This window comes from Primulina tabacum, chromosome 8 (genome assembly GCF_025594145.1).
Source record: "Primulina tabacum isolate GXHZ01 chromosome 8, ASM2559414v2, whole genome shotgun sequence".
NCBI lineage: Eukaryota > Viridiplantae > Streptophyta > Magnoliopsida > Lamiales > Gesneriaceae > Primulina > Primulina tabacum.
Window position 1 is genome coordinate 1959582 of NC_134557.1, and position 12067 is coordinate 1971648.

Here is a 12067-nt window from a genome sequence, read left to right on the forward strand (position 1 = left end):
AGAGCATGCCATACATATGCTAACAAGTTCTCTAAATAATTAATCTACCACGAATATTAGTTTGGTTTATTACAACTCATTTTTTAGGAGAAATTGTTCCTTTTGCCAACTTGCTATTTAGTAGAATGCCTTTGTTATTACTCTTCACACTTTTTAAGAGGACGGGGAATTAATTTATAAGATGTTTACAGAAGAATGTTCATCTTTCTGACAAAAAGTTCGTTGCAGATAAACTGTTACATAATATTTTCATCATACAATATAGTTGCCCATATCAGTGACTGCACGTGCTTTTTTTACTTGCTGATTTTTTTTTTCTCTATATTTTCGCAACTATGTCCCTTTGCTTTTACTGAGAAGCATTGAGGATTTATTGAGGCCAGCACTTTTATTTAAAGCATCGATCCAGAATTTAAATGCAGTCCAATTTCTGAATGCCATTTAGTCAAATTTTTGTCTGCACTGTTGCCTGGACCATTTTTCCCTTCCTCTTTTGTGGTTGTGGTTTCCCCTACCATAGATATATTTTCTTGGTTCACGTGACTCAGTGCACAGAGTCATTCAAAAGGAAGCCATCATTACAATGTCGGTTCCTTAAAGATTTCCTGTTGCACTCCTGGGAACTAATTGTTGGACTAGACTTTTGCTGACTAGGCTATGACATAAGTTCACCGAGAGAATTGTTTTTAAAACAAGGAATTGTCTTTATGTTTTGGCCTCCTGGAGTAAAAAAACTAAATTATCCAATAATTCAGGAAGCTGTTTATCAGACCCTTAGTTTCATTTTTGAGGATCCTGAAGTTCAGTGGCTAGTGGTAAAGCTGAATCAAAGAGGTCAGTCAACTTTGCTAACTTCCACTGAATTGTTGAGATTTCTTCTTATCATGTGGGGATGCTATTAAATGGTAATTCCTTTAGATTGCCGTTCATTGCTACTCGCTGTGGAACTATCAAATAAAAACAATTCCTTCAAATGCCTGATTCTTTTATGACTTCGATGTTCAAGAAGAGCTGAGGCCTTACTTCATTTCCCAGATTGGTTGGAAGGACAAGTCACCGAATACATAGTTGCAACATTTAGTGATTATTTTACAGGCATCAAGATGTAAGTCATTTCAGTCATTTTGTATAAATCTTGCAAGTGGTTCTGAACAATTTAAATCTAGTTCTAAATTTCATCAATTCATTATGAAAGTCTCAATGGTTTTTGGGATTCATGCAATGTGATTAGACTTTCTTGAAAATTCAATCACTGTTTGTCAAGGTACATGGAAGAAAGATCATTTAGGCGATTTGTTGATGCTTGCATGGAAGAAACTGTTATTATCTATATATGTTGACAATCTTCTAGTACAGGTGCTTAACATGAAAATTTTGAAATTGATAGTCTTGTTTCCTTTCAATAAAAATTATATTAGGGAAGAGACAGTAGAGAGGATGAAGCTAGCTAGATGAAGAGGTTCTCATAGACTTCTTCCGGGAGTATAGAAGTCATGGTTCGCCGGAACGGCCGTTAAACGGTCGGAACGGACGTTGCGGAACGGGAACGGTGATCGCCGTTCCAAAGTTTCAGGGCAAAGCGGTGATTGTTTTGTAGCGCTGTTCTTCGACGTTTTAGCGGCGATTAAACGGCGATGCGGAACGGAACGACGGAGCAGAACGGGAAATGTGGCAGTAGTTGTGGTTTTTAGTATAATGTCTTGTATATTGCTCCAATTGTTGTGAGACCACTTGCATTAGAAAGATAAGATATAAGGCTATAACTTTCATGTTTTGAGTTTTGTTCAAATTATTAGGGAAGACGAGCCAAAAGTGACCCGAAGTTTATCAAAATTATTATGCAACACAATATACTGGTCATGGTTGTCACGCCCCGAGACCGGGTTATGACACCGGCGTTGTTTAACAACCACACGATCGAAAAACAACTAGCCTCGTAGTACATCATAAACCGAAACCAGTTTATTATCATAAATTTCCCAAAAGTTCACTGTCTTTACAACTCAAAAGAAATAGAAACATGCGGAAGCGTAAATACACGATACAGAAATCATAAGACAGAATAATCGACGGGTCCCGAATTAGACTGCTTCATCACCCTCCCCAAAAGTAGTCTTGCTCCTCATCCTCAATTTGATTCTCATTCTTATCTGGGTGGGAAAGTAAAGGGTGAGTATTTTGGAGAAATACTCAGTAAATGGGGGCCGATCGCGCATGACCATTATCGAGGATATACATATGAATTAATTATCAAAATTTCAATATTAAGCATGTTGAATCAAATACTAACACAAATACGAATATAGCACTGAAAATCATCTCATTTTCTATGGTTTTTTTTACTGATCAGTCCCCTATATGTTACTCCTCTAAGGGGCGAGGCCAAAGGGACGGTTATTATAACCCACCGCATCAGGGCCTAAACAAAGTATATCAAAGTTCGGAATTTCCTTTATCATTTCTAAATCGAGTCATTACAGTGCATTTCAAAAAAATTCAAACATGCTTTCACATATTTAACTGATATCGAACAAAGAACAATTCAAGGGATTTCAATACCAAATGGAAATGAATATATCACGCCGACCGAATTTTCAAAGTCATGTTTAATTTATTTTCGAAACATATTATGCCCACTTAAAAAGAAATAAGTGTGCCAAATAAAATAGTATCAAGAACCCACTTACAAAGAAAGATATATAGCAAAAGCCCACTTACCGTATTCTGACTGCTCAAGGAACGTAAACGTGAACGGTGAGATTGCGGCAGAGCTTTGTTACTAGAGGGAGAAGAGCTTCGAGAATACGGTGCTGCTAGAGAGGATTTCAAGAATTTGGATGTGCAAGTTTCGAATGAGGAGCCTTCCTTTTTATAGGCACGAATAATCTGCTACAAGGTAAGCTCTGAAGTCGCTCCACGAATGACGCTGCGTTGATGGCTCCACGAATGACGCTGATGGCTTAATCAATGGGTGATTGCACTAACCTCTCCCGGATGAATGTGGCCACTTTTTGGTTCAAGGTGCTCACTCGAGATTTATGCTGAAATGGAGTGATTTTGGCTGTATGAGTTCCTCCACAATTGGTGCACTTCCATAGTGCATGGTCTTCACATTCTCCCCTCCTTAATGTAAGTTTCGTCCTCGAAACTTGGATTATCTTGTCCTTCGAAAAGGTAAGGGTAATGGTTTATCATTTTCTCTTCGAGTTCCCAAGTGGCTTCTCTTTCGGTGTGATTGGACCATTGTAGTTTGACGTATGGAATCGTTCGTCGTCTTAGCACTTGGTCTTTGGCATCCACAATTCTGATCGGGGCTTCCTTATAAGTAAGGCCTTCATTCAAGTCTCCCTCGATTAGGAATGGTTCAGCTTCGAGGATGTGGCTTGGATCCGAAACATATCTTTTTAGTTGTGACACATGGAAAACATTATGGATTCTAGACATACTCGGTGGGAGTGCCAATCTGTATGCAAGTGTACCCACTTTCCCTAGAATTTCAAAAGGTCCAACATATCTAGGGTTCAGTTTCCCGGGTTTGTTGAATCGAACCACACCTTTCATTGGTGATACTTTCAAGTATGCTTTATCTCCCGCTATGAATTCCACTGGTCTTCTTTTCAAATTAGCCCAACTTTTCTGTCGGTCTTGTGCCACTTTAAGTCTCTCCTTGATTATAGTGATTTTATCAACTGTTTCTTGGATCAATTCGGGTCCAGTGATGGCCTTTTCTCCTACTTCATCCCAATATAGTGGTGACCGACATTTTCGCCCATACAGAGCTTCATACGGCGCCATTCCGATGCTGCTGTGAAAACTGTTATTGTAAGCAAACTCAATCAAAGGCAAATGTTCACTCCAATTACCGCTAAAGTCTAGGGCACACGCTCTCAGCTTGTCTTCTAAAGTTTGAATTGTCCTCTCTGTTTGACCATCGGTCTGAGGGTGGTAGGCCGTACTGAGGGTGACCTTAGTTCCTATGGCTTGTTGAAAACTCTTCCAAAAACGAGATACAAACCTCGGGTCTCTGTCTGACAAGATGCTGGCTGGAACCCCATGTAATCGTACGATGTTATTCATGTACAATGTGGCTAGCTTGTCCAAATTATAGTTCATGCGGACGGGTAAGAAATGCGCAGATTTTGTGAGTCTATCTACGATTACCCAGATGCCATCATGGCTTTGTCTAGACTTTGGTAACCCAACCACAAAGTCCATGGAGATATGTTCCCATTTCCATTCTGGAATTTCTAGAGGTTGAAGAAGTCCTCCAGGTCTTTGGTGCTCTGCTTTGACCTGTTGGCACACAAGACATTTGGAAACAAATATCGCAACATCCTTTTTCATTCCACTCCACCAGAAATTCTTCTTTAAGTCTCTGTACATCTTGGTACTGCCAGGATGGACTGAAAATTTCGACTTATGTGCTTCTGACATTAGTTCTTGTCGAAGGTTATCTATGTCTGGTACACACAATCGTCCTTTCATCCAAAGGACTCCTTTGTCGTCGATCTGAGTATCTTGAGACTTTGCTTCCTTAGCTTGTTCCTTAAGTTTTACTAGAACGGGGTCTCGATCCTGGTTCAACTTGACGATTTCTCGCAGACATGGTTGAGCGGAGAGTGCAGCTAAGGTAACCTTACTCATATTCCTCCGACTCAAAGCATCAGCTACTTTGTTTGCCTTACCTGGATGGTAGCTTATGGTCAAGTCATAATCCTTCAACAGCTCAATCCATCGCCTTTGTCTCATATTTAATTCCTTTTGGGTGAACAAGTATTTGAGGCTCTGGTGGTCCGTGAAGATTTCGCACTTGGAGCCATAGAGATAATGTCTCCATATCTTCAAAGCAAAGACGACTGCTGCCAGTTCGAGGTCGTGAGTGGGATAATTTCGTTCATGCGGCTTCAACTGCCTTGATGCATAGGCAATCACTCTTTCTTCTTGCATGAGTACACATCCCAACCCTTCCTTCGATGCGTCACTGTAGATGGTGAAATCCTTATCTTCAGTGGGCAAGACTAACACTGGTGTAGACGCAAGCTTTTCTTTCGATGTCTGAAAACTTTTCTCGCAGTTGTCATCCCAAATGAATTTAGAATTCTTTTGAGTAAGTCTTGTTAATGGTACGGCTATGGAAGAGAATCCTTCGACGAATTTCCTGTAATAGCCTGCCAGTCCAAGAAAGCTTCTAATGTCTGAGGCGTTTTTCGGTTTTGACCAATCTAGAATTGACTCCACTTTCTTTGGATCCACTGATACTCCTGCTTCCGATATCACATGCCCTAAAAAGGACACACTATTTAGGCAGAATTCACATTTCTTGAACTTGGCATAGAGTTCTTTCTCCTTTAAAGTTTGTAGAGTGAGGCGAAGATGCTCTTCGTGATCTTCTTTGCTGGGAGAATAGACAAGGATGTCATCAATGAATACCACTATGAACCGATCTAGGAACGGCTTGAATACTCTGTTCATTAGGTCCATAAAGGCTGCTGGTGCATTTGTCAGACCAAAGGGCATCACGGTGAATTCGTAGTGTCCATACCTTGTCTGAAAGGCCGTCTTTGGGATGTCTTCAGCCCTGACCTTCAATTGGTGGTAGCCCGTTCTCAAATCCAATTTGGAAAATACTGTGGCTCCCTTAAGCTGATCAAACAGGTCATCTATCCTTGGAAGAGGGTATTTGTTCTTGATAGTGATCTTATTCAATTCCCTATAGTCAATGCACAGCCTCATGCTCCCATCTTTCTTCTTGACAAAAAGTACTGGAGCTCCCCATGAAGACGCACTTGGTCGAATATGCTTTTTGTCTAACAATTCTTGAAGTTGCTCCTTTAGCTCCTTAAGTTCAGCTGGTGCCATTCTGTACGGTACCTTGGAGATGGCTGCCGCTTCAGGCACTAAATTGATTTCGAACTCAATTTCTCGATCCGGGACTGTCCCTGGTAGTTCCTCTGGAAAGACGTCTGGGAAATCTCGCACGATAGGGATGTCCCCCGGTTTAAGTTCAATTTCTTCCTTTACTGCGTTAACCGTTGCTAGATAGATATCTGCTCCAGATTTCATGGCTTTCCATGCTTGGGATGCGGAAAGAAGTGACTTCCGTTCCTTGGATTTGCCATGATACACGACCTCTTTTTGGTTCGGGGTTCGGAGCCTAACACTCTTTCCCTTGCAGTCTACCATCGCATTGTTTCTTGCTAATCAATCCATTCCTAAGATGATATCGAACTCCACCATGTTCAGTTGTATCAATTCTGCTTGGAATAGGTGCTCATTGATACAGATTTTACACTTTCGGTGCACTCTATGTGTTTCGACTGTCTTACTAGTAGGAGTCGCTACTCTAAATGGTTCAACTAGTAATTCAAGCGTAAGCCCTAGTTTCTTAGTGAACCTCTTAGATATAAATGAATGAGTGGCACCACTATCAAATAACACATAAGTTGGCATTTCATTGACAAAAATGGTACCTGCCACGACATCGTTTGCATCATCTGCTTCTTCTTGGGTTATTGCAAACACACGAGCGTTGGACTTATTCTCCCTTGGCTTGTTGAGGTTAGCATCAGCATTAGGCTTGGTACTTCTCTTCAATGGCTCGGGGCAGTTAGCAATTCGATGCCCTAATTTCCCACAATTGAAACATGCTCCCGTCTGTCGGTGGCATTCTCCAGAATGACGATTATTACATTTGGGGCACATCTTTGGTTCTTGGTAAGTTGGGTGGGACGAAGCACCTTTGAAGGGTCCACTGGACTGATTCGGTCTCTTGAATGGTGGCTTCCCTTGAGATGACTGTCCAGTAAGAGGTCGCTTATTCTTGTTCTCGTTCTCCCGACGCTTGATATCCGTCTCAGCTCTTATCGCTGCTCCCATTAAATCAGCAAAGCTTGTAGGTTGGTAAACTGCTAAGGATGACTGGATACGGCTGATCAAACCCTTCTTGTATCTGTGCATCTTTAGAACTTCATCTGCCATGATTGTCGGGGCATAAGTTCCAAAGTCATTGAATTGGGAGGTGTAATCTACCACTGACATGTCTAGAGTTTGCGAGAAGTTCTCAAACTCGCTCAGTTTCTGAAGTCTGACTTCTGCTGAGAAATACTGTTTGAGAAAGACATCTCTGAATTGTTTCCAAGTGATTGCTCCGGCGGCTGTCAGGGTAGGTGAGACGGTTTCCCACCACTTGCTTGCCTTATCCTCCAGGAATGGCACTATCACCTCTACCTTAAGTGCCTCAGGTATCTCTAGCAGTCGCAGTTGGGTTTCCACGCTTTTCAACCAACTCTGGCTACTCTCAGGGTCGGCGTCTCCCTTGAACACTGGGCAACGGTTCTTACGAAGGGACTCATAATGATACTTGATCCCATTCTGTGCCGGTGGTGGTTGTGGCTGCTGATTACCGTTACCATTGGGGTTTCCCAAACCCTGGATAGTTATTGCCACTATGGTGGCTATAGCCATTAAATCTACTTGGCTCAGGCCCACTCTGGGAGGTGGATTGCCGTCAGCATTCGGATCTTCCTCATTGTTGTTGCGGTTGTTAACGTTTGCGTATCGCGGGTTGCGATTGTTTCGGGGAGGTCTTCCGGCCATCTCCTACAAGCGTACAAGTTTCTAAGATATTTGTTGTACAAACTGATAGAATTCATTGAATAATTTGTGCGAAAATAAATTGACGCCAACAAGTAATCGAAATAACAACTTTTATTGATTTCTCAAATAAACATAAACAACTGAATGGGGATTTACTGGAATAGCAACAACGGAAATAAACTAAAAATGGTTCACTAAAATATTCTAATCTGCTATCTCTCCATTCCCCACGGCTACGTCAGGTGGGGCTTCTTCCTCCTCGGAATCCTCCTCCGGCACATCCGGGTCTAAAAACTCTGCCAGCTGCATCTGCAGGTCTTGATTCTCCGATTCTAATTCAGCAATTTGTTCCCTATGAGTCAGAATCTTCCCTATCGCGTTGTCCAACTCATTCTTTGCACGCGCGCAGTTTGCTTGATCCTTCTGGATGAGTGCCTTTTCTCTTGCCTTCCTTTCGTCTATCTCTTTTGATAGCCTTTGGTTATTTTCTGACAATTGCATGACCACCTTCCAGGACTCTTCCATTCTCTCCTTATCTCTTACCCGTGCGTGACGAGCTTCAGCCAATTCTACGGTACGTCGGTCCAATTCATCCATAGCTTGTTTGGTTTGGCCCCTCGTCAGTTGTAATGACTCTCGCAGTTCGTCGTTATCTTCATTAACGAGTTGGAACATCTCATATACCTGATCGATCCTCTTTTCTGCTGCCAATAGCTTGGTAGTCAGATCCTCCACTTGCTTCCTCCTCTCCAGATTGCTAGCTCTCAGCCTCCTAACCGTCCTATCGTGGCGTGCTAGAGCCAAATCATCTAAACGTATAGGAGACTGAGCGCGTGGGCGAGGTCAGGGACTGTCTAGCTGGAACGTCTCTCTATGAGTAATCGAAGCTACACTCTTACGGGCAGTTAAACGTATGCGAGCCATTTCCTGGAAAAAGAGAAATGCTCAGAATATCAAAAATAGGCCAGAATAAAATATCAGAGTCATTTAGAGTCAAATAAAGGAAAATAAATAAAACTTTTCGAAAATTTCCAAAAATGGAAAGTTTCGGGATAGACATATGGATTCGAAGCACATGTCGAGAGAATTCCAGAACAGTTGACGGAATTAAATTCGGAGTTTCCTACGAAAAGTTATAGGAGTTACAAAACTTTCCTAAAACGGCAAAATCGAGGTTTCGGAGGCCTAAACGAAGGAATTTCGCGATTTCGCGCTGTAGCTCCCGATTAGGGTCGGGAGTCTTGATCGTTGGGCCGTTTCGGAGGGGATACCATTGGCCGATTTATAAAATTCCGCCGAATTTTTTTGTTTTTTTTTTTACAGTTTCCTTCCCCAACCGGATTATGAACCTGGCGGCTCTGATACCACTTAAATGTCACGCTCCGAGACCGGGTTATGACACCGGCGTTGTTTAACAACCACACGATCGAAAAACAACTAGCCTCGTAGTACATCATAAACCGAAACCAGTTTATTATCATAAATTTCCCAAAAGTTCACTGTCTTTACAACTCAAAAGAAATAGAAACATGCGGAAGCGTAAATACACGATACTGAAATCATAAGACAGAATAATCGACGGGTCCCGAATTAGACTGCTTCATCACCCTCCCCAAAAGTAGTCTTGCTCCTCATCCTCAATTTGATTCTCATTCTTATCTGGGTGGGAAAGTAAGGGGTGAGTATTTTTGAGAAATACTCAGTAAATGGGGGCCGATCGCGCATGACCATTATCGAGGATATACATATGAATAAATTATCAAAATTTCAATATTAAGCACGTTGAATCAAATACTAACACAAATACGAATATAGCACTGAAAATCATCTCATTTTCTATAGTTTTTTTTTACTGATCAGTCCCCTATATGTTACTCCTCTAAGGGGCGAGGCCAAAGGGACGGTTATTATAACCCACCGCATCAGGGCCTAAACAAAGTATATCAAAGTTCGGAATTTCCTTTACCATTTCTAAATCGAGTCATTACAGTGCATTTCAAAAAAATTCAAACATGCTTTCACATATTTAACTGATATCGAACAAAGAACAATTCAAGGGATTTCAATACCAAATGGAAATGAATATATCACGCCGACCGAATTTTCAAAGTCATGTTTAATTTATTTTCGAAACATATTATGCCCACTTAAAAAGAAATAAGTGTGCCAAATAAAATAGTATCAAGAACCCACTTACAAAGAAAGATATATAGCAAAAGCCCACTTACCGTATTCTGACTGCTCAAGGAAACGTAAACGTGAACGGTGAGATTGCGGCAGAGCTTTGTTACTAGAGGGAGAAGAGCTTCGAGAATACGGTGCTGCTAGAGAGGATTTCGAGAATTTGGATGTGCAAGTTTCGAATGAGGAGCCTTCCTTTTTATAGGCACGAATAATCTGCTACAAGGTAAGCTCTGAAGTCGCTCCACGAATGACGCTGCGTTGATGGCTCCACGAATGACGCTGATGGCTTAATCAATGGGTGATTGCACTAACCTCTCCCGGATGAATGTGGCCACTTTTTGGTTCAAGGTGCTCACTCGAGATTTATGCTGAAATGGAGTGATTTTGGCTGTATGAGTTCCTCCACAATTGGTGCACTTCCATAGTGCATGGTCTTCACAATGGTTACCATCCTGGAATTGAGGAACAACGTCGTTTCTTGGAAAGTTTATCAGAATTCTCTAGTGCTAGTGATAAAGAACACTCAGCTAATTTTACTCAACCATACATGGGTGTCGAAGAACATATAAGATGTCTTGGATTGGGGGGAAATCGACAAATTCAAATGACAGATAATTATGGATCGATGAGTTACAATTGGGACTCTCAGCATGTTGGGTATGATCCGACTGCATATCAATTAGGTGGATATGGATATCAGGGTAATTATAATTATAGACACGATTCTTTTGATAGATCATTTGATTTTTCAACATCTGGTACACATGAAATTAGACATCGTGGATTTGATTATGGGTCCTCTCAATATATTGGTGATAGATACAATGAATCTTCATCATCTATATGGCGTGGTGTTGGACGTCATGCTCCCGAGTATAGATCTTCAAGTACAGTTGATAGTTCTGTTGTGTATCGTAGATTCAGATCTATAATCGTCGTGACGAAATACTATTACAAAATCAGTCATCCAATTCTAATGATCTTTCGTCATCTCAATCTAATCAATATCCCTATGGACAATCACGTCAATATCCAAATGTTCGAAATCAATTTAATCTACGAGATACTGATGAAGAATATAACAATGATTTCGCTCCTTCGCGTCACTCTTCATGGTATTAGCTTTGGTATGTTATAATTTTTAGTGTGTATTTCTTATTGTGCTATTATTGTAAAATAGTTTTGTATTGATATATTAATTTGTAATAACTTCATATATTTTATTTTTTAGTATGATGTAATTTATATTTAAAATTTTTTACCAATTTTTTGAATTTATTAATTTTTTTTATACAAGCGTTCCGTTCCGCAACCGTTCCGCAACATAACATTGGAACTGGAACGGTAGTTGCCGTTCCAAGCACCGCAACCGTTCCGGCGAACCATGTATAGAAGTGTCTCGGTAAGCTCTTTTGTGCTCTAATGGTACTTGAACTGGTAACTTCCAAGCATGAAATCCAGCTCCTCGCACTCAATGAATACATAACAAGATAAACATGTACCTTAATTGCATGACTAGTTTTTCCATTAACATTGATTCCACCTTTATCATTTAGTTGACCGCAATTATTTTGGGATCAAGGCTTGTACGTCCACGATGCAGATTTATGCTTGTGCATGAATTTGTTTGTCCTCGTATGCACATAAAGCCGAAGAACGAATATTTATGATCAAATAACTATGATGTTCCATATTTACTGTGGTTGGATATATTTTACTTTATTTTAATGTAATAAATATCCTGTAGCATCCATAAGGTCAAATCCATCGATTGTATGTCATGTCCTGTGGTTGGATTTCTGTATATCTCATATCTTTATCATTACTGCATAAAGTTGAAAATATAGTGTGGATACTTTGTGGCTTTAAGAGAACTTGCTTCATCAGAAAGCCCAGATTCATATTTGCGTACACAAATATATTCGAGCATCAACCAAACTGTCATGTAAGTGTCAATGCATTATAATTATCGATTTGTCGAGAGTTTGTCCTGATTTAAATTTTGTGAAATGATTGGAAAGTAGGAAGACTGTTTATTGACTCTTCTGTTAACCTCACTCTTTCATGCATACATCCTGAAGTGGTGGAAAAAATTGTGGGCTTACAAGAAGGCATACCTAGGAAAGATGCCAAAGAGGTAAAGCAACGTCTATTAATTTTTTTCCCTAACCTAGTGAAGTTGAAGCGAAATTCATTGTGTGCATTGTCGGTGGCTTTGTTTTCCCTAAAGTAAAGTGCTTACTGGCTGCAAAAGCTTCTTTATGGCGAAAGTTGGCCTAATCGAAAT

The 12067-nt window shown here is 40.6% G+C and overlaps 1 protein-coding gene across 1 annotated transcript; it reads right to left on the reverse strand.

The window, feature by feature from the left end:
• Positions 1 to 6201: 6201 nt before the first annotated feature.
• Positions 6202 to 7596, reverse strand: LOC142554282 (uncharacterized). The gene has a single exon (XM_075664965.1). It carries the CDS (start codon positions 7594 to 7596, stop codon positions 6202 to 6204), a length of 1395 nt encoding a protein of 464 aa, XP_075521080.1.
• Between the last annotated feature and the right edge of the window lie 4471 nt (positions 7597 to 12067).